The sequence below is a fragment of the Spea bombifrons genome, chromosome 2, assembly GCF_027358695.1.
Source record: "Spea bombifrons isolate aSpeBom1 chromosome 2, aSpeBom1.2.pri, whole genome shotgun sequence".
Lineage (NCBI taxonomy): Eukaryota > Metazoa > Chordata > Amphibia > Anura > Pelobatidae > Spea > Spea bombifrons.
Window position 1 is genome coordinate 141,186,868 of NC_071088.1, and position 23,877 is coordinate 141,210,744.

Sequence of the window (23,877 nt, forward strand, 5' to 3'; positions counted from 1 at the left end):
GGATTCACACCAACTACTTTGGGGAACGTCGCACAGTTTCAAAACGTCTGAAGAAGTTGGTGAGCGCTGAAGTTTCACTTCCCCCTCGTGGGGAATCCTCCACCACAGAAATAATAGGGGGCTCTGGACTCCTAAGGCTACCCCTCCTTTGAAAAAGCCCCCCCAAACGAAATGAAGTGGGAGACTCCAATGTAGGCGAGGAAGGACCCCTCTGTGACGCATCCGCAGCATAGACTTTCACAGTTCGGTTGAATGAGGAACTGTTGGGCGTACATGGCGATGAATGGGGAGCAACTTCAGACTCTGCATTTTGGGGTTTTGGAGTCATGATATGTTCAGCAGAAGCAGCCATTGGAGCAGGCTGCGCAAAGCTCTCCTCTCTATAGGGGAGGCAAGTAAGCGTGTGGCGTCTGTTTATCTTTCCTGGGGTGTCTAGCTCTCCATCTCCCTCTGGACTGCTTTTACGTGGTCTTCTCAACCCATGAGTCTTCTTTGTATCTGAAGGGAGGTCCTCCTCCTCCATGATGGGCTCCCTGGGGATGGAGCTTGAGGCACTTGGTGGAGAGTTGAGATATTCTGTAGAATGAGCACGAGGAAGAGGACGCGGAGTCCTACCCGTCCGGCCTCTGCGAGGAATGCGGAGCAGTAAGAATTCCAGTTCCACGTCCTGAAGGTCCTTGTCATGCAAAGAACAACTGGCAATGGAGCGGCGCTTCTCTAAGCGTTCCTTGCGGTGCTCGGCCTTCTCCCGCTCCTTATTTTCCTGTGTGGTGTGAGAGATAGAGGCGTAAATCAGGGACATAAAGGCAAGTGAGATTATACAGGACTCCTGGTGGATCGGGGAGACACATTGTGCAGATGGTACCTGAACAGCAGCCAGAAACTTGGCACAGAACGCGCTGAATACCAGACACATCTCTTCCAGCCTAAAGATGGACTCGTCCTCACAGAAAAATTCCATCAGAGCACGACGGACGTCTCTTAGCTGTTGCAACGACCCAAGAACCTCCCGGAGCTCCATCTCTGCGACCTGGAACACGGAGAAAACATGTTATGAGCCGTGCTAAAGTATCTCATTACTTTTAAGAGGCCCGTGTCTCATGCGCACCTGCAGGAAGGGCTCCATCTCATGCTGCAGGTCTGGCTGGTCCCTGAGAGCCTCGTGAGTGCGGCTGAGTTTCTGCATTAGGGTCTCCAAGTCACTCTCCACCTCCTGAGAAGTGATTCTTTAGAAATAGATCGAGACGTAAGAATATCAGTAAAAAAAATAAGAAAAAGGGAGATAAGGATCGTTTGGCTCGAAGGAGTTGTAGGGGAAGTTTCAACAGGCAGGAGATGGGAGTAGATGACGGCGGGACCATGGAGAATAAGAAGCAATCGAATGCCCTGAGCATTTCAGTGAGGTAATGGTGGGCTACCATCACACCAGGGGGTCTCACCTCGATGCCTGGTTGATATGTGGCAGCTTCTCGGGGAAGGTCATCAGGGATGGATTGTTCTTCTCTGCTTCCTGTATGTGAGACAGTTAAGGGTTAATCGGGAGCAGTCACCATTCGACCAGTCTGTTTACAATCAAGCCTCGGTGGTCTTGTCTTAGATCCAGGCTGTTACATGCCTCTTACTGCACCGATGAGGTGACCTCAGGAGCCGATATCGCTGGCAGCCTGGGGCAATTCTATGATCATTCTATAGCCCCAACAAACAAAGGCTGCCTGAGCCAATCAGAATTTAAACAGGGAAAAGATAATTTAATGGGGAGGAAAAATCCTGCAGATCCCGAGATAAGATTCATAAAATAAGATTAAAATCTGATAATCTTAACCCGATTTAACCATCTGGGTAAATTGACAGAGACCATCAACGAAACATTTGCCCCGGGGCCCCAGTTTTAACCCCCGGGCCCATTGCCTCTCATCCTCACCTTGGCTACAAAGTGCATCAGGTTGACTCCTGGTTTATTTGCTTTTGTATCAGCCAGTTTTAGGAGGGAACTCATCCGAAAACCCAGCGCGCTCCCCGCGTATCCGCCCTGGGAAGCAAAGCCATGAAGCTCTGGGTAAAATAATAGTGTACTGAGGGGGTAAAAGAATAGTGTACTGAGGGGGTAAAAGCATGTCGGTGGGTAATAGGTTGAAAGGAGGGTATGGAGGCTCTCGGGGTACAGCAGGCCCCCCACATACATACCGCATTCATGTAGTTTCCAGCTTTCAGCACCAGATGTATCACGGTGTGCAATTCCTCGCACTGCAGGAGCTCTGCAAACGCACAACAACCAGTGGGAAAGGGGTACTGGAACAGAACTGCCCCCACAGCTCCGCGCTACCCCAACCTCATTGCCGCCCCCACAGCTCAGAGCTACCCCAACCTCATTGCCGCCCCCACAACTCAGCGCTACCCCAACCTCATTGCCGCCCCCACAGCTCAGCGCTACCCCAACCTCATTGCCGCCCCCACAGCTCAGCGCTACCCCAACCTCATTGCCGCCCCCACAGCTTCGCGCCACCCCAACCTCATTGCCCCCACCTGTAGCTCCTGCTGTCTGGATCTGCACCGCCTGCTTTAGGGAGTTCAGATGGGGAAAGAATTCCTCCTTCAGGATCATCACCTGCAGACGCTGATGGAAACTGCAAGAGAAACGTGGGAGATTGACTTTGGGGCTCTCAGAGAGAAGGGGCAGAAAGTTCCTCCCAACTGCCCCTGTGTAGTTTGGCCAGTCGCTCTCCCGAAACCCCTATTCCCCTCCCTTAAAGCCCCTCTTTTCTAGGAGCTCAGAATGCTTGCTGGGTATGAGGGTATCGCAAGGTTCCACGAAATGGTTCTAAACCCCCTAAACATCTGTATAGAAATAACACTAAATGCCCTATTCAGTTACACAAACAGCCCCGCCCCAGCCATGCCTCTAACCACACCCCCTAGAAGTGCCCCTCTTTTGCTACCGCTCACTTGCACCCACTAGGTTCTCCCAGTCTCTTAATCCTAGTATAAATGGTAAATTTTAGGTTTTCTCACCAAGGTACCTCCACCAGCAGCACGATGAACAGCTCTGGCTCCGACAGGCGGCTCCGGTCTCCTTTAAAAGCTTTGATCTTCTTCACCTGGAGGGAAAAACGAGCAGACAAACCACTTGGTCCACCTTATCCGCCATCAAATTCTAGGTTTTTACATTAAATTTTAGGTTTCTTTCAAGCGTCTGAATTCATCCCTCAAACTATCCTCACCTCATCCTTCTCGGGTAGCAGTCTTTGCAACTCGCCTAATTTCTCAGCACCAAAGTTGGATCCAACGCCTCGCCTTATGTCTTCAATCATCATTTCCACCGGCCTGGAGAAAAAAACGGAGTGCAAGACAACATGGCTCACTGAGTAGTAGACGAGAAGGATGGAGAGAACATCATCTGAGTATGAAGGACAAAGGAGGCTGAAGGTAAAGAAGATAGGGAGAAGAGGAAGGAGGGCAAGGGAGGTAACGACAAAGGAGAGAGGATGGCTAAGGGAGAGGGACAGGTAGGAGAACGTGAAGACCATGAAATATACAGAAACACGATGAAGAACGTCGAGGAGTTTAATGCCAGGTTTACCTCTTGAACTGCTTTAGAAAGATCCCCAGGTTCATACTTTTCTTTGCATCCAGAAGAGACACCTGCGCAGAGAATAAAGCGAGAGAACCGACCGTGAGCACGAGATAATCCCAACGGAAGACAGAAAACATCGTGATGCATCAGTGAATTCATGCTGGGTGTATAGCGGGGGATTAGTGGCAACTCATGGAGAAGGTTCTACCCCTTTACAGATCTCACCTAGAGTAGTGGGCATAGTTCTGAGACACCATTTTCAGAAGGATATTGACATCCTGGAGAGGAGGCTAATATGGGGAACGGTTTACAGGATAAAAATGATCAGGCGAGACGGAGGGATCTCAAAATATCCGACTTGAGGGAGAGAGAGGGGGAGGGAGAGAGACACTCAAGGGAGAGAAGAGAGAGACATTAAAATACATAAAGGGTTTTAATAAATGACAGGAAGGAAGTTGATTTCAAAGAAGGGGCAAAGAAACCAGAATCTAATTTAGATTAAAATGGATTTCTGATGAATTTTGCAATTTTTTTTCCTTTTGCGCTTGGGGGTTCATGTTCTTCTATGGAGGAGCCTTCACCGGACCCTCTAGTGTTAGATTCTGGTCTCTTGGCTAAATTGCTGCTGCGCTTGCTAAAGTGCCGGGTGAGCCGCCCATTTGATCCCCATTCGCACAGTAAAGGCTGTGTGAACGGGGGAGGAGCTCCCAGCCATCAGCACTCTCACCGCCCAGCCCGGAGTCTCCCCGCCTCCCCAGTGACTGACACGAGCGGGGAGACGGGGCTAACACAAGGAGCGAAGCGCCATTATTGTGAACCCCCATCGGAATTATCCACCAGCCACCACTGAGAGGGTCAGAGATGGAATGGAAGGGAGTTTTACTTTATTGAGAGGGGGTAGAGAAGTGGGACAGCCTCCCAGCAGAAGTGGTAGAGGGTAATACAGTGAGGGAATGTAAATATGCATGGGACAGGATAACATCTACACAAAAGGTATTATGGCCTCTGGATAAGGAGAGGCCCCTGGTTGTTATCCATTTGTTTTCTCCGTCAGTAACCCTACAACGTGGCTTCCAGCCATTATGTCCGAAGGGAAAGGTACCAGATATCGTTCTTTTTAGAGATATTCAAAGGCAGGTCCACCAGTCTCCTAGTGGGGCAAAGTTACCATGAAATTCCAAGCTTACCTCCTGCTCTGAGATGCTGGATGGGGGGCGCACCTTGAAGCTACCTCTTCCTCTTGGTTTTCGTTGTTCCTCTCGTTGGCCAAACAACTCTTCCATGTGGACGGTGTCAATTTGAAGGCTGGTCATATGCGGACCACTCGTCCACAAATTGCGTCCGACCAGCACACGCTCAGCGGGCAGAGCATCCCAATTAAAGTTGCGAAGTTTGGAGCGACGCTGATCCCCAAAACGCAGGGGAGCAGAGGTGGGGACAGGAGTCCCATCAGAGACTGGTGGGGGTAAAGGGACACTTCTTGGTGGTGGAGGTGGTGGTGGAAGAGAAGATACTCCAGGAAGAGGAGGGGGAGGAGGGGGTGGTGGTGGAGGAGGAAGGGGATTTCTAGAGGTTACCATGGTAACATCAGTCTCATCCATCAGCCCAAGGACAGTGAAGGGAAAGTGGATGATGGGGTTTGGATGTGTCTCAAATGATGACTTTAGATCAGGGCATGCTCATAACAGGATCCCAACCTACAAGATGAAAAAGCAGGAGGTCACATTAGTTCATCACACAGAAGATATGCAAGGAGTTTTAAAACTGGAGGCTCCACGCGTTTCCTGCCAGTTTTCATTCACATGAGAGAATTTACTGAAGTGAGTAAAGTTCCCAAACATGCATTCCACTACTAAGACAAACCTACATTATTTGTGAAGGACATCCCTACGTGAGCAGGGATGGTCAGTCTTGGCCATGGTGGCCCACCAGCACCTAAAAAGGACAAACATTCGCCACCATCTGTCATGCCCTATACCAGAGCTGAAGCATTAACACCCAGCCAAGTCCCCCCAGAGAAGTTATATTGCCACCAAGTAGCAGTTAAGTGGCCACCTTTCGCACACAAGATTTGCCCCTGGGAGTTTCCATCTCCTGTACCCAAGATGCCCACCATGAACTTAGCCCCCTCCAAACCGTATTGTGCACCATTTGCATACCCATCTCCCCCCCACAACGCCAGAGATCCAACACTAATTCCTATCAACTCTTATGGCAGAAGCACAAGGCAAACCAGCAGACCATTGGCCCCATCTAGTGGCCCCCATTTGTCTGGTGGCTGTAAGCATCACAACTCGCATGACCAGTGATGGCAAAGGGAAGGCAAACACCCTGAATAACGGCTGCCTCTGCTTACACAAATGAAGAAAACACACAGACCTCATTCTTACCATGTAATGGCCAAGTCAAGAGGAGTTCAAAGGGGACCTCGATAAACGAATAAAGACCTGATGACCTTCACACCGGGGCGAGGATATCGCAAACCTATTTTTTAGGATCCAGGAACTCTTTTATACTGGAGGTCAGGACCAGAAAAATGTTAACATGCCTCCCAACAGTCTCGATTTTCTACTCTAAACCGGCGTCCCGCCGAGCTCTACCTCTGTACCCCTCTTCTGATTCAGGACGGTAATTCGGCAGTCCCAGTTTCTGGTCCCATTCTCTGGCGTCTGTCACGTTGAGCGATTCTGTACCTCTCGAGGAAAAAGCAGGACAGAGGTAGAGTTCGGCAGGACAGCAGCAAATTCGTGACTATCCCGCACAAAGCAGGACAGTTGGGAGGCTTGAGTTGATATTAACAATAAACTCTCCATTTTTGCAAAAGACCCCCAATTGTTAAGGGTTAAAAATTCATCTCATGGTGTGAAAGCTTTAATATAATTGGGAGAAATGTTCAGAGAAACGAGACACAAATTAACGCATTTGTCAGCAAAACGTGAATGAAGAGCTAAATGGGACCAAACTGGAAACGATTGAAAGGTCTATTCAAACCCACGGGGGTGACAAAACAACGGCGTGGGGGAGGGTAAGGTGGCCAGACGGGGGAGAAGGCGACATACAAATACATTTAAGGTCCGTACAAGAGACTCACAGGTGAATCCTGCACCCCGCCGGCCGATTACAGGCGGAACGGCACCCCCCACCGGCCGATTACAGGCGGAACGGCACCCCCCACCGGCCGATTACAGGCGGAACGGCACCCCCCACCGGCCGATTACAGGCGGAACGGCACCCCCCACCGGCCGATTACAGGCGGAACGGCTCCCCCCGCCGGCCGATTACAGGCGGAACGGCTCCCCCCGCCGGCCGATTACAGGCGGAACGGCACCCCCCGCCGGCCGATTACAGGTGGAACGGCACCCCCCACCAGCCGATTACAGGCGACCTACTAGGACTGGAGGAGCCACAGGTCTGTCCTAGCAAAGGAGGACAAACTTCACAGCAAGGTCCACAAAGCTGTGGAATTCACCAGCTGGGGGGGGGGGGTGTTTTGCGTCAGCAGCAAGTACATTCAAAGAAGCCTTTTCAGAACAAACAACCACAGCAAACCCACATGAGCACAATCAACCCGGCCCCCGATCGGCCCCAGTACACAAAAGCAGAACATCATTATTGAGCATTTTGGGGAGATTTAACCGAAAGCTCTAGGTACTTTTCACTTGCACCGTACGCTAGATACTGCGTCGCCCCAACCTGGTGCATCTCACCTGGGGAACACCTGTGATCTTCTCCTTCAAACCCCTCATACAAAGCGCTAGGCTCAGCTTTCCCCCTCGCACAGAGAACTGCCCCTTCCCTATCACAAACCCATTTGCCCCTAACTCAGGTAATTCATTTCCTATATTGCCCCTCTCTCAGGTAATGCCCCTCACTCAGGAACCTACCTCTACAGGCGTCTTCAAACAGCCTTTCCATGGGAAGCACAACTCCCTGTCTGCCCCAGACCTGCAGCTCCTCGTTAACCCCTCGTTAATCAGAGAGGCACAAAATGTGAGCTGGATCAGGGGCAGATGAAGAGCCCCGGGTTATTTATTCATGTGTTGTATGTTCTATTACATGTGCCCAGCTATTTACACCGTTTACATGCGGCTCCGATACAATAATAGGAACCGTTTAGCTGGGGTGATTGTAGCTGCCCTTTATTTAGATGATCTTACAGAAAATGTCTCACTTTGGCCATTCCGCAGTGTTTGGGAGAAAGCAGATGCCCCGAGACCTCAGGATGGAGTCACAAGCTAAACAAATTCACTAAAGGAGAGCTTGCTGTGACATGAAACCACTACCAGGGGGCGCTAAGGAGTCTGGAACCTTCTGTGTGTGTGTGGGATACACAACCTGTGTATATGGGGGTATAGTGTATTATTAGGTGTATATGGGAGTATAGATTATTATTAGGTGTATATGGGGGTATAGTGTATTATTAGGTATATATGAGGATATAGTGTATTATTATGTGTATATGGGGGTATAGTGTATTATTAGGTGTATATGGGGGTATAGTGTATTATTAGGTGTATATGGGGATATACTGTATTATTGGGTGTATATGGGGGTATAGATTATTATTAGGTGTATATGGGGATATAGTGTATTATTAGGTGTATATGGGAGTATAGATTATTATTGGGTGTATATGGGGGTATAGTGTATTATTAGGTGTATATGGGGGATATAGTGTATTGTTAGGTATATATGGGGATATAGTGTATTATTAGGTGTATATGGGGTATAGATTATTATTAGGTGTATATGGGGGTATAGATTATTATTAGGTGTATATGGGGGATATAGTGTATTATTAGGTGTATATGGGAGTATAGATTATTATTGGGTGTATATGGGGGTATAGTGTATTATTAGGTGTATATGGGGATATAGTGTATTATTAGGTGTATATGGGGTATAGATTATTATTAGGTGTATATGGGGGTATAGATTATTATTAGGTGTATATGGGGGATATAGTGTATTATTAGGTGTAAATGGGGGATATAGTGTATTATTAGGTGTATATGGGGGTATAGATTATTATTAGGTGTATATGGGGGATATAGTGTATTATTAGGTGTAAATGGGGGATATAGTGTATTATTAGGTGTATATGGGGGTATAGATTATTATTAGGTGTATATGGGGGATATAGTGTATTGTTAGGTATATATGGGGGTATAGATTATTATTGGGTGTATATGGGGGTATAGATTATTATTAGGTGTATATGGGGGGTATAGATTATTATGAGGTGTATATGGGGGTATAGTGTATTATTAGGTGTATATGGGAGTATAGATTATTATTAGGTGTATATGAGGATATAGTGTATTATTATGTGTATATGGGGTATAGTGTATTATTAGGTGTATATGGGGGTATAGTGTATTATTAGGTGTATATGGGGGTATAGTGTATTAGGTGTATATGGGGGTATAGATTATTATTAGGTGTATATGGGGATATAGTGTATTAGGTGTATATGGGGATATAGTGTATTATTAGGTGTAAATGGGGGATATAGTGTATTATTGGGTGTATATGGGGGTATAGATTATTATTAGGTGTATATGGGGGTATAGTGTATTATTAGGTGTATATGGGAGTATAGATTATTATTAGGTGTATATGGGGGTATAGTGTATTATTAGGTGTATATGGGGATATAGTGTATTATTAGGTGTATATGGGGATATAGTGTATTATTAGGTGTATATGGGAGTATAGATTATTATTAGGTACATATGAGGATATAGTGTATTATTAGGTGTATATGGGGATATACTGTATTATTGGGTGTATATGGGGGTATAGATTATTATTAGGTGTATATGGGGGTATAGTGTATTATTAGGTATATATGAGGATATAGTGTATTATTAGGTGTATATGAGGATATAGTGTATTATTAGGTGTATATGGGGTATAGATTATTATTAGTTGTATATGGGGATATAGTGTATTATTAGGTGTATATGAGGATATAGTGTATTATTAGGTGTATATGGGGGATATAGTGTATTACCGTATTAGGTGTATATGGGGTATAGATTATTATTAGTTGTATATGGGGATATAGTGTATTATTAGGTGTATATGGGGGTATAGATTATTATTAGGTGTATATGGGGGATATAGTGTATTATTAGGTGTATATGGGGTATAGATTATTATTAGGTGTATATGGGGATATAGTGTATTATTAGGTATATATGAGGATATAGTGTATTATTAGGTGTATATGGGAGTATAGATTATTATTAGGTGTATATGGGGGTATAGTGTATTATTAGGTGTATATGGGGATATAGTGTATTATTAGGTGTATATGGGGGTATAGTGTATTATTAGGTGTATATGGGGGTATAGTGTATTATTAGGTGTATATGGGGGTATAGTGTATTATTAGGTGTATATGGGAGTATAGATTATTATTAGGTGTATATGGGGGTATAGTGTATTATTAGGTGTAAATGGGGGATATAGTGTATTATTAGGTGTATATGGGGGTATAGATTATTATTAGGTGTATATGGGGGATATAGTGTATTATTAGGTATATATGGGGATATAGTGTATTATTAGGTGTATATGGGGGATATAGTGTATTATTGGGTGTATATGGGGGTATAGATTATTATTAGGTGTATATGGGGTATAGATTATTATTAGGTGTATATGGGGGATATAGTGTATTATTGGGTGTATATAGGTGTATAGTGTATTATTAGGTGTATATGGGGTGTATAGTGTATTATTAGGTGTATATGGGGATATAGTGTATTATTGGGTGTATATAGGTGTATAGTGTATTATTAGGTGTATATGGGGGATATACTGTATTATTAGGTGTATATGGGAGTATAGATTATTATTAGGTGTATATGGGGTATAGATTATTATTAGGTATATATGGGGGATATAGTGTATTATTAGGTGTATATGGGAGTATAGATTATTATTAGGTGTATATGGGGTATAGATTATTATTAGGTATATATGAGGATATAGTGTATTATTAGGTGTATATGGGGGTATAGGGTATAATTAGGTATATATGGGGCATTTAGTGTATTATCAGCGCTGCTCGAACTGCTGTGACCTTTCCCAACCACCAAGGGATTCCAAAGGGCCGCGTGGGGGGCCTCTCGTAAGACATCTTGCAGGGAGACCCCATGAGAGGGATCCGCGTGATAAAGTTCCAGAACAGGCAAGCCGCCCACACATCCATTACTGAGAAACTTCTACAACGTTCTGTGTGACACCTGCTGAGAACCTGCGCGGCAGCAAACCAAACAAAGCCCTATTCTGGGACGTCTCTCTATAGGTGTTTGTATAAGCGCAGGGCGATGTCTCGCTCCGCCATCCCTCCTGTGAACACAGAACATCTTAGGGTATCTCGGCTGTGACAGACCTGCCGCTCACACAAAGCCCCTTCGGCAGGAGGAGAGTTATCTGCAGCTGGAGGCAATGACCCATTCCAGCCCACCTGGATGGAGGCAATAACCCGTTCCAGCCCCACCTGGATGGAGGCAATAACCCGTTCCAGCCCCACCTGGATGGAGGCAATAACCCGTTCCAGCCCCACCTGGATGGAGGCAATAACCCGTTCCAGCCCCACCTGGATGGAGGCAATAACCCGTTCCAGCCCCACCTGGATGGAGGCAATAACCCGTTCCAGCCCCACCTGGATGGAGGCAATAACCCGTTCCAGCCCCACCTGGATGGAGGCAATAACCCGTTCCAGCCCCACCTGGATGGAGGCAATAACCCGTTCCAGCCCCACCTGGATGGAGACAATGACCCGTTCCACCCCCACCTGGATGGAGGCAATAACCCGTCCCAGCCCCACCTGGATGGAGGCAATAACCCGTTCCAGCCCCTCCTGGATGGAGGCAATAACCCGTTCCAGCCCCTCCTGGATGGAGGCAATAACCCCTCCCAGCCCCACCTGGATGGAGGCAATAACCCGTCCCAGCCCCACCTGGATGGAGGCAATAACCCGTTCCAGCCCCTCCTGGATGGAGGCAATAACCCGTTCCAGCCCCTCCTGGATGGAGGCAATAACCCGTTCCAGCCCCACCTGGATGGAGGCAATAACCCGTTCCAGCCCCTCCTGGATGGAGGCAATAACCCGTTCCAGCCCCACCTGGATGGAGGCAATAACCCGTTCCAGCCCCACCTGGATGGAGGCAATGACCCATTCCAGCCCCACCTGGATGGAGGCAATAAGCCGTTCCAGCCCCACCTGGATGGAGGCAATAACCCGTTCCAGCCCTACCTGGATGGAGGCAATAACCCGTTCCAGCCCTACCTGGATGGAGGCAATAACCCGTTCCAGCCCCACCTGGATGGAGGCAATAACCTGTTCCAGCCCCACCTGGATGGAGGCAATAACCCGTTCCAGCCCCACCTGGATGGAAGCAATAACCCGTCCCAGCCCCACCTGGATGGAGGCAATAACCCGTTCCAGCCCCACCTGGATGGAGACAATGACCCGTTATTATTATTATTATTATTATTATCTTTTATTTATATAGCGCCAACAGTTTACGCAGCGCTTAATACAATACATAAATTCAAGGGATATGACAAGACAAGAATTGACAGACTAAGACAAACCGATACATTTGGTGGAGAGAGCCCTGCTCGCAAGCTTACAATCTAGAGGGAAATGTGGTGACAAACATAAGGCATAGAGAGAGGGTGAGAGGTAGTGTGGGGCGTATCAGTGACGGGTGAGAGGTAGTGTGGGGGGGTATCAGTGACGGGTGAGAGGTAGTGTGGGGGGTATCAGTGACGGGTGAGAGGTAGTGTGGTGGTTGTATCGATGACAAGGATGTTCTAGCAGCTAAGATGGTGCGGCTTCTCTGAAGAAGTGGGTTTTTAGATGTTTCTTGAATGTCGGGAGGGAGGGTGAATACTGAAGGTTCCTTGGGAGCAGATTCCAGGGATCTGGGGGCAGCTCGAGTGAAATCTTGTAGACGGGAAAAGGAAGAGGTGATGAGTGAGGAGGAGAGCCTTAGCCCATGGGAGGAACGTAGGGATCGAGTAGGAGAGTATTTGCTAATGAGGTCAGAAATGTACGGAGGAGCAGTATTATGGATGGCCTTATATGTCAGTACCAGGATCTTAAATTTAATTCTAAAGGTAATTGGGAGCCAGTGGAGGGATTCACAGAGGGGGGAAGCAGAAGAGGAGCGACGTGCAAGGAAGATGAGCCTAGCAGCGGCATTAAGGATAGACTGTAGTGGAGAGAGTCGAGACAGTGGAGTGCCAACCAGAAGAGTGTTGCAGTAGTCAAGACGGGAAATGATAAGTGAATGAACCAGAGTTTTTGTGGATTCTTGGGTGAGGAATGGGCGGATACGAGAGATGTTTTTTAGGTGCAGGCGGCAGGATCTGGCGAGGGACTGAATGTGAGGGATGAAGGAGAGGTTTGAGTCAAGGATGACCCCAAGGCATCGGGCCTGGTTAGTAGGAGAGATAGTTGTGTTGTTAATGGTGATAGAGAATTCAGGTAGTGGAGTGGAGATGGAGGGAGGGAAGATAATGAGTTCCGTTTTAGAAAGATTAAGTTTCAGGTAGCGTTGTGACATCCATGAAGAAATAGCAGACAAGCAGCTGGTGATCCGGGACATGAGAGATGGAGAGAGATCAGGAGAAGACAGGTAGATTTGGGTATCATCTGCATATAGATGATACTGGAGGCCAAATGAGTTGATTAGTTTGCCAAGAGAGGAAGTATAAAGAGAGAACAGCAGAGGACCAAGGACTGAACCTTGGGGGACACCAACCGAAAGAGGAAGGGGCGATGATGTGTTGCCACCCCCACCTGGATGGAGGCAATAACCTGTCCCAGCCCCACCTGGATGGAGGCAATAACCCGTTCCAGCCCCTCCTGGATGGAGGCAATAACCCGTTCCAGCCCCTCCTGGATGGAGGCAATAACCTGTTCCAGCCCCTCATGGATGGAGGCAATAACCCGTTCCAGCCCCACCTGGATGGAGGCAATAACCCGTTCCAGCCCCTCCTGGATGGAGGCAATAACCCGTTGCAGCCCCACCTGGATGGAGGCAATAACCCGTTCCAGCCCCTCCTGGATGGAGGCAATAACCCGTTCCAGCCCCTCCTGGATGGAGGCAATGACCCATTCCAGCCCCACCTGGATGGAGGCAATTACCCGTTCCAGCCCCACATGGATGGAGGCAATAACCCGTTCCACTTTCATAAGAAGCTGCAGCTCCAGAGCTTCTGCGCATCTCCATGGAGCCATTTGGAAGCTTAAAGCACCCAGCAGGTGGCAGGAAAGGGCTGTTGTTGAACCCTTCTGACCTCCTAGAAAAGAGAGGCATCAGGGGAAGGATGAAAACCCTGAGAATCTGCCCTTCCACCCTGAGACAGGGGTAAAAACCCTGAGAATCTGCCCTTCCACCCTGAGACGGGGATAAAAACCCTGAGGATCTGCCCTGAGATTAGGGTGTAGCATTAGGGAGGGGCAGTTCTCTGTGGCCATCAAGCTCCCCGGAGCATCGCTGCTCTATGGGCTGGTTGGGTCCCGCGTTTGCCCCCCACAGCCTCTGTAGCATCTTTCTCTGCACCTACTTCTGAGGTAGACACCTGGTTATGATGTCATTCCCCGGCGGGCAGCACGGGGGACGCGCAGTGTAAGGAAGAGGCTGTCGTTGAGGAAGGAGCTGGGCTGCTGGCCTGGGTCAGGCTCTGAGTATTGGCCTCCATATATATACGCCAGGAGCACGCATAGATAAGTGAATCAGCCTCCCAGCAGAAGTGGTAGAGGCTAATACAGTGAGGGAATGTAAACATACAAGACGAGACGACTGATTAAAGTTTGAGTCTTAGGGGCCGACGAGGGCCGATCTGCCGGCAGGTTCCTGGTTTTGGTGATAAACCCAGGGTACCGGCAGGTGCCGTCTCTTCCACTGCGTGTCTATCCCGTGTGCAGTCACACATTGCGGGGCAGTCACATGATGTGGAGCTGTGATGTAATACTTCCCTGGGATCTCGGCCAATCAGGTTAAACCGATGAGTCAACCCTAATAACTTAATTACGACATCCTTCATAAATATTTCTCAGGGCGACCCGGATGTTTTACCCCCGGTCACCCCAGCACCTTGGGGATGGGGCAGCGGGGTGACCTTTCCTGCTCTCACCCCTATCAGGGGCAGATTGTGACGGGGAAACTGGCTTTGGTAATGACAGTGGAGTATGGGGCAGTTTTATGGTGGGTGTGGTGGGGCAAATAATGAGGAAGAATTAGTGAGCAGCTTGATAGATCAACCCGATGAGCAGAGGGGGTAACCATGTCCTCCAGCCCCCTGATACCCCAATCCTCCCCCAACACACATCGCAACTGCCCAATACCATGTACGACGTACCCCATGAATTAAACCAACCCACCCCCCCTCCTTCCCAGTCTCTGGATCGTCTTATCCAATAATAATCACCCCCAACCACCACAACCCAGCTCAGCGTTATATAGCGCCTTCATATTCCGCAGCGCTGTACAGCGGGGCAAACCAGACAAAACAAGCAACGATCGCGCCTTACAATGTGATATATTTACCCCAGATAGCAGTCTCTTACCATGTCAGACCTCTCTTCTTATTACAAGTGGACTCTCTCAGTCTATCCCATTCGATGTCTCTACGGCTCTATGGAGTGGCTGTCTCTGATAACACCAGGCTGTCTCTGCAAACACTTTGTAAGGACGTCACTCTACAGATGTGCAGACATCTCTTTTACATAGGCTTCTGTAAGTGCTCATATCTCTCGCTGGATCTCCCGACTGTCTCTTGAGGCTGTGGATGTCACGTTACTGCAAGTTCTGTCCACCTCAAAACCAGGTTCCTCTATGAAGATGTCTCTCCGGTGAAGTCTGCCTGTGTATATAATGTCTCTGGTGATGTGAAGCTGTCTCTGCGAGGATGTCTCTGGTGATGTAGGCTGTCTTTTCTAGGATGTCTCTGGTGATGTGAGGCTGTCTCTAGGAAGACGTCTCTGATGATGTGAGGCTGTCTCTGCGAGGATGTCTCTGGTGATGTGAGGCTGTCTCTGGTGATGTTAGGCTGTCAGTGTACGAGGATGTTTTGACACCTGTGGATGTATCACCTGTGCTGGTGGGCGGAGCTTGCAGCTCACCTGCCCCCTTCCATGTATTTATAGTCGCATATAAAGAAGTATTCCTCCCTGTGAAACATGCATTCATCCGCTCTCACATATATTACCTCTCTTCCCGAGACCTCTCCCTCCGTGTGTGGGCGTCCCTCTCATTACAGCTAATTACCCGCTCGGTGTGACAAGTTTAGCCAGTATTTCCAAACAAAGCCGCATCCTATGTGTTTGAGACAGTCCTGGAAATGGGACGAGAGCGCGTGTTCCGATATATCCACCAGTTAGTAGAAGACTTTCAGTATCAGCTGTCTGCAATGTGACATGCGCTCTCTTTCTTTGATACGGCGCTCTCACTTCTGGGCTCCTGTCTCTTTCTAAAGTTTACTCTCCTCCTCAACCACACAGAGAACTGCGAGATACATCTCTAAATGCTCTCTATCAGTGAGGCTGTTGTGACAGGGCCAGGCTAGTTGGCTCATATTCTGTTTATTGTGTAACCGGCCCACAGACTGAATGTGGCTGCAGCTCCGGCATTCAAAGAGACGATCAGGTACCCGGCTGGGGCTCTTAATCAGCCAGCACAGCCCTTTCTGCCCCGCCGTGGGTACGGTGGCCCTGTAACAGACATACACTCACTGGACACTTTATTAGGTACACCTGTTCAGTTCCTTGTTAACACAAATAGCTAATCAGCATGGCAGCAATGCATTTAGGCAGGTAGATGTGGTCAAGAACACTTGCTGAAGATCAGACTGAGCATCAGAATGGGGCAGAAAGGGGATTTCAGTGACTTTGAATGTGGCATGGTGGTTGTTGGCGCCAGACGGGCCGGTCTGAGTATTTCAGAAACTGCTGATCTACTGGGATTTTTACCCAAATCATCTCTACGATTTACAGAGAACGGCCTAAAAACAAGAAAATATCCGGTGAGCGGCGGCTCTGTGAGGGGAATGCCTTGTCGGTGTCGGAGGTCAGAGGAGAGAACGGGCAGACTGGTTCGAGATGACGGAAAGGCGACAGTAACCCAATTAACCCCTCGTTACACCCAAGGTCTGCAGAATCCCATCTCTGAACGCACAACACGTCCAACCTTGAAGCCGATGGACTACAGCAGCAGAAGACCCCACCGGGTGCCGCTCCTGTCAGCTAAGAACAGAAAACTGAGGCTACAATTCACACAGAATCACCAAAACTGGACAACGGAAGACCGGAGAACGCTGCCGGGTCTGAGGAGTCTCCATTCCAGCTGTGACATTCAGGTGGCCGGGTCAACAACATGAAAGCCGGGATCCGTCCTGCCTCGTATCAGCGGGTCAGGCTGGTGGGAGTGTAATGGGGAGGGGGGGGCATTTTCTTGGCACACTTTGGGCCCATTAGTACCAACTGAGCAACGTTTAAACATTGCGACAGCCGACCTGAGTATTGTCGTTGACCGCAGTGTCCCCATCTTCTGATGGCCGCTTCCAGCAGGATAACACACCGCATCACAAACCACATCATCTCCAACTGGTTTCTTGAACATGACGATGAGGTCACTGAACTCCAACGGCCTCCGAGGTCAACAGATCTCAATACAATAGAGCACCTTTGGGATGCGGGGGATGGGAGATTCGCATCATGGATGTGCAGCTGAAAAAATCTGCAGCGACCGCGTGACACCATCATGTCCATACGGAGCAAAATCTCTGAGGAATGTTTCCAGCACAATGTAGAAAGTCTACCACAAAGAATGAAGGCAAAAGGAGGTCCGACCCGGTACTAGCAACGTGTACCTAATAAAGTGAGCAGTGAGTGGATATCCCTTGTGATAATCTCTCCCTCTACTACCTGGAGTATTCTACCCCCAACATACACTTTTATCCCTCGGGATACTTTCTCCCTCTACTCCCTGGAGTATTCTACCCCCAACATACACTTTTATCCCTCGGGATACTTTCTCCCTCTACTCCCTGGAGTATTCTACCCCCCAACTTACACTTATATCCCTCGGGATACTCTCTCCCTCTACTCCCTTGAAAAATTATTTCCAACTTACACTTATATCCCTCGGGATACTCTCTCGCTCTACTCCCTGGAGTATTCTACCCCCCAACTTATACTTATATCCCTCGGGATACTCTCTCCCTCTACTCCCTGGAGTATTCTACCCCAACATACACTTATATCCCTCGGGATACTCTCTCCCTCTACTCCCTGGAAAAATTATTTCCAACTTACACTTATATCCCTCGGGATACTCTCTCGCTCTACTCCCTGGGGTATTCTACCCCCCAATTTACACTTATATCCCTCGGGATACTCTCTCCCTCTACTCCCTGGAGTATTCTACCCCAACATACACTTATATCCCTCGGGATACTCTCTCCCTCTACTCCCGGGAGTATTCTACCCCCGACATACACTTATATCCCTCGGGATACTCTCTCCCTCTACTCCCTGGAGTATTATATCCCCAACTTACACTTATATCCCTCGGGATACTTTCTCCCTCTACTCCCTGGAAAAATTATTCCCAACTTACACTTATATCCCTCGGGATACTTTCTCCCTCTACTCCCTGGAAAAATTATTCCCAACTTACACTTATATCCCTCGGGATACTCTCTCCCTCTACTCCCTGGAAAAATGATTTCCAACTTACACTTATATCCCTCGGGATACTCTCTCCCTCTACTCCCTGGAGTATTCTACCCCCCAACTTACACTTATATCCCTCGGGATACTCTCTCCCTCTACTCCCTGGAGTATTCTACCCCAACATACACTTATGTCCCTCGGGATACTCTCTCCCTCTACTCCCGGGAGTATTCTACCCCCGACATACACTTATATCCCTCGGGATACTCTCTCCCTCTACTCCCTGGAGTATTCTACCCCAACATACACTTATATCCCTCGGGATACTCTCTCCCTCTACTCCCTGGAGTATTATATCCCCAACTTACACTTATATCCCTCGGGATACTTTCTCCCTCTACTCCCTGGAAAAATTATTCCCAACTTACACTTATATCCCTCGGGATACTCTCTCCCTCTACTCCCTGGAGTATTCTACCCCCAACATACACTTATATCCCTCGGGCTACTCTCTCCCTCTACTCCCTGGAAAAATTATTTCCAACTTACACTTATATCCCTCGGGATACTCTCTCCCTCTACTCCCTGGAGTATTCTACCCCCCAATTTACACTTATATCCCTCGGGATACTCTCTCCCTCTAATCCCTGGAGTATTCTACCCCAACATACACTTATATCCCTCGGGATACTCTCTCCCTCTAATCCCTGGAGTATTCTACCCCAACATACACTTATATCCCTCGGGATACTCTCCCTCTACTCCCTGGAGTATTACGCTGGGCTTAGGAGTTTATGTCGGTTTCTTGATGCTTTTTCTTAGTATATTTTTCTCTTGAGGGTCTCGATAAGGAAATGTTGTCTGGGTTGAGCTGTCCCACCTCTTCCTACCACTGGAAGAGAACTGACTTCGGTACCATTTCAGTTTTTCCGTTTGGATTGTTACTCGGGACTCCATTGCGTGATTTGTACTCCCGAACACCACGTGCAGCTGCTGATTATTCCGCTTTCAGGACATCCTTAAGTGTTTCCATTGCTTTGCTTTATTTGCTGTCTTCATTCCGCTGATAAACAGAAATATGCATTTTAGCCTCCGGTACTAGAATACGCTGCGTGTAACCTGCAAACGCTTCCCCTCCGGTACTAGAATACGCTGCGTGTAACCTGCAAACCCTTCCCCTCTGGTACTAGAATACGCTGCGTGTAACCTGCAAACCCTTCTCCTCTGGTACTAGAATACGCTGAGTGTAACCTGCAAACGCTTCCCCTCTGGTACTAGAAAACGCTGCGTGTAACCTGGAAACCCTTCCCCTCCGGTACTAGAATACGCTGCGTGTAACCTGCAAACGCTTCCCCTCCGGTACTAGAAAACGCTGCTTGTAACCTGCAAACCCTTCCCCTCCGGTACTAGAATACGCTGCCTGTAACCTGCAAACGCTTCCCCTCCGGTACTAGAATACGCTGCGTGTAACCTGCAAACCCTTCCCCTCCGGTACTAAAATACACTGCTTGTAACCTGCAAACGCTTCCCCTCCGGTACTAGAAAACGCTGCGTGTAACCTGCAAACGCTTCCCCTCCGTTACTAGAATACGCTGCGTGTAACCTGCAAACGCTTCCCCTCCCTTACTAGAATACGCTGCGTGTAACCTGCAAACGCTTCCCCTCCGGTACTAGAATACGCTGCGTGTAACCTGCAAACCCTTCCTCTCCGGTACTAGAATACGCTGCCTGTAACCTGCAAACGCTTCCCCTCCGGTACTAGAATACGCTGCGTGTAACCTGCAAACGCTTCCCCTCCGGTACTAGAATACGCTGCGTGTAACCTGCAAACGCTTCCCCTCCGTTACTAGAATACACTGCGTGTAACCTGCAAACGCTTCCCCTCCGGTACTAGAATACGCTGCGTGTAACCTGCAAACGCTTCCCCTCCAGTACTACAATACGCTGTGTGTAACCTGCAAACGCTTCCCCTCCAGCAGTAGAATACGCTGCGTGTAACCTGCAAACGCTTCCCCTCCGGTACTAGAATACGCTGCGTGTAACCTGCAAACGCTTCTCCTCCGGTACTAGAATACGCTGCGTGTAACCTGCTAACGCTTCCCCTCCGGTACTAGAATACGCTGCGTGTAACCTGCAAACGCTTCCCCTCCGGTACTAGAACACACTGCGTGTAACCTGCAAACGCTTCCCCCGCGTACTGATGGTTGTGTTCCCTGTAATGCGTTCCTCCCGCATGTAACCTGATCTTTGTCTCCCACTCACCTCTTTTATTTGAAAGGGAGTGGGGCTGCTGGGCGCGGCGAAGAGATGCCAAAGCATGTTAATGAATACGTTTCTTCCGTTTACCCGCCAGGAGTCCTGCGTCTCGGGGGGATTCTTAGTTTTAATGTCTAGTGTTTGCTAGATTTGGGCAAATAGTTGCCCCCTGGGCTCTGTCCCCCTGAACGGCCTTTTAATGCCATGAAATAGGGTGACTCCTGGCTGAAGCTTCCGTCCCTGGAAGTACCCAGCGTATGGTGGGGTAGTTACACATGACGAGGGGTGTGAGCTTTACATACATGCTGCATGTAAGAGTCCGGCTTAGGGTGACCACGCACGGCCCATGTTTCCCGACACACACATCCATTACCCGTGTGCGGGGGGCATCCCACACGCTGCAGGGGGCAGCACTTTATGCGGGCTCACTGGCAGGGACAATCACCCTAGTCTAGTTTTAGGAGGCCCGTCTTAGGCCGCTAGCTGTGCTTGATGGGAGTTGTAGTCCAGGCCACCCAGTAGCGGTCTGTATGTCCTGCCTTAGCGTCTCCAAGCTCCGTGTCTCAGGACTATAAAGCAAGACTCGAGTTTTACGGCTTGTGCGGTACTCGCGCCTCGTTGATCCGATGGCGTTTACAGCCCAATAACTTCTTTTACTCCGTGTTCTCTTTGTGTTTAGTGCTTTGTTCTGCGCTGAGTCTTCAGCTATAAATCCCGTGGATTAACATCAATTTACATCGAGGACGGACTCTACTCCGGGTGAATCGAGTATATTCGCCTATGGAGCCCCTATGCCATCCATCGCCAACCCAACCCTAACCTCTACTGCCCTCTGCCTATGCTCTGGGGTCTCCTGCCCCGTTCTGTCAGACTCCCCCCTACTTAATCTAACTCGAAACCCACCTGTCAGAGGAGTTTACAATCTATCGTCCTAAAAAGCCAGCCCCCTCGCTACAATCACATCATCCTCAGCCAAGAAGCCCCTCGCCTTCTGTCTCATTCCCCCTCAACCTCCTAATAGATTGTAAGCTCCTAGGGGCAGGACCCCTCTTCTCCTACGTTTGTGTTACTGTCATTGTTGTTGTAACCTCGCTGTGGAACGTACCGGAGATCTCGGTGGGATATTTTTCCCGCGTGGCAGACCGTTCCCCCCCATCGGCCCGTTTGCCTGGCGCTACACATCCTCAGAAAGGTAGAGCGGCGGGATGTGACATCATCTCCTGGCGACCTGCGCTTAGTCCGGCAGCCGCGCAGGGTGCATCACTATTACCCTGCTGGGTGCGCCATTGATAACACGTAACAATCTAATGCCGAGGCGAGAAGACGGGTAACGTAACGAAGAGGTGCCCTCAGCTCCGGGATGCACGCATCATGCTGAGGTTATACTGGAGTCTCCTGGAGTTCGTCATCCATCCAAGAATGGGAACGCAGAGCCCTCTGGTGGCCACGCTCCAGACTATTTGTCAGAACATAAAAATATTCTGAAGAGTCACCTGTATTCAAGCAGGGATCCCAGCTGTGATATAGCTGACCCTGAGTATGTAACAAACACATCTTTCACTAACTATGGCTTAGGGTCCTTAGGGAAGACCTCATCCCTCTCTGCACATGCGCTACACCAGGCAAGGTGAGGGCACTTTGCACTCACAGATCACAAGATGTAAGTTGGTCCTTCTGGTTTGTTTTTTTCCCGCTTCCATGGCAACCCACATTGTTTTGCCCCCAGTTCAAGAACAGACAACGCGCCATTAAGTTCTTTATTATTACCCTGATTTACAGAAATGTTCCCGGAACCGGATTCTTATCCATGCGCAGCAACGATGGGACTGCCCCGGGAGAAGCTCATCAGGTTAACCTCACCACAGGCAGAAAACAGCGACTCCCACTTCTACCTCCACCAGCCAATCCCACGGGTATCTGCCCCAGGAGAAAAGCGGCCAATCCCAGCGTCACTCTCAGGGAACCCAGCCTATCGCAGTGATCTCCAGGCCCAGGAGACACCGGCCAATCACATGAACCCCCCAGGAGAAACCAGCAAAGCCCAGGCCTATAAAGAACCCCCGGGGAAGCCCCCTCGCTGCTGCAGAAATACACAAAAGCAGCAGAGCCGACTCTTCCTATTTCTCCCGTCTCCGCGGCCCCCGGGCTGTGAGCGTCGAGCCGGCAAACTGTCTAAACCCGAGGCGGAGGGCAGAGACGCCAGCAGCTGGAGAAACGCACAGGGGTGATAACCGTCCAGTTAAGCAGACAGTGCCCCGGCTCCTCCCGTATCCATGTGTCCGCCGCGTAGCACTTTTACCCGACACGCGTGTAACCCGGGTCGGATGGTTTTACTATTATTGCTCCGTTTCACCCGACAAAGATTTATACTCTTCCCAGACGGTTTCAGGTGTCTCTCCCTCGCGTTATCGGACTCGAGCCGCGCCGGCGGGCTTCATGCAGCGGTAAAAGACAGCATGAGACCCCATAGAAAATACAATCTGTATCCCGGATGTTAATGCGTCCTCTGCCGCGTTATCACCATTTAGAGGATTCTCCCCGCGTGGTGCACCTCGGTTTACCCCCTGGGCTCACTTGGTACAAATCGTGTCATAGCGTCAAGCAGGGATTCGCCCCAAATTAGCCTTCAACCACCCCCAAAAGTCCACCTGGCCACGTTCTTCAGCCAGAAAACACACATGGGCCAGAGCCAGCCGCCACGCTCACAGACAGGGGCGTCCACCCCCCAGGGTTGGGTCAGGGGCGTCCACCCCCCAAGGGTCGGGTCGGGACAGGTCAGGGGCGTCCATCCCCCCAGGGTCGGGTCAGGGGCTTCCACCCCCCAGGGTCAGGAGTGTAATGCGGAACAGTAATTTGGGCATTTGGTACCCGGGGGCAAAGGGTCCGGGGCCCGCACAGAGCGTTACATCTGGAGTTGCAGAAAGCGTGACCCTCACCTGGCACTGCCTGGGGCAGATACCCCTCTCGCCCGGTGTTAAGGTCAGAGGCAGGAGCGTTACGTCGAGGAGCTACATTTAGAAACACAAGGAGTTGGACGAAGCGATAGGACAGCGGTAAATCCCGCGACGTAACCACGGCTCTAGATCTCAGCGGGTCCGGATCTCTAGTCCAAGCGCAGGGACGTGGGGTGATATCCGAGGGCCGGAGGCAGTTGAGTTCCTAAAGGAGGCGTTGGAGGTTTGCGAGGTGTTGGGGGAGTTGGGTGAAGGGTGAGATGATCTGCATGTCCCTTCTGGACAGGGAGGCGCTGGACCTTATAATGGAGTTCACTGGGACCTGTGACCCTCCGCTCACACTACAACACGTAACAGGGACACACATCGACACATTCGTTAACACAACTATA

General features: G+C 49.3%; 1 protein-coding gene across 1 annotated transcript; it reads right to left on the reverse strand.

Moving 5' to 3' along the window:
* On the reverse strand, window positions 1-5,166 carry LOC128473962 (FH2 domain-containing protein 1-like). Its single transcript, XM_053456183.1, has 11 exons — window positions 4,759-5,166; window positions 3,578-3,639; window positions 3,219-3,321; window positions 3,010-3,095; window positions 2,524-2,624; window positions 2,185-2,255; window positions 1,922-2,029; window positions 1,440-1,510; window positions 1,109-1,226; window positions 866-1,030; window positions 1-763 (listed from the first exon to the last, which is right to left on the reverse strand). Exons 1-11 carry the CDS (start codon window positions 5,149-5,151, stop codon window positions 14-16), a joined length of 2,028 nt encoding a protein of 675 aa, XP_053312158.1. The 5' UTR covers window positions 5,152-5,166; the 3' UTR covers window positions 1-13.
* Window positions 5,167-23,877: the final 18,711 nt, after the last annotated feature.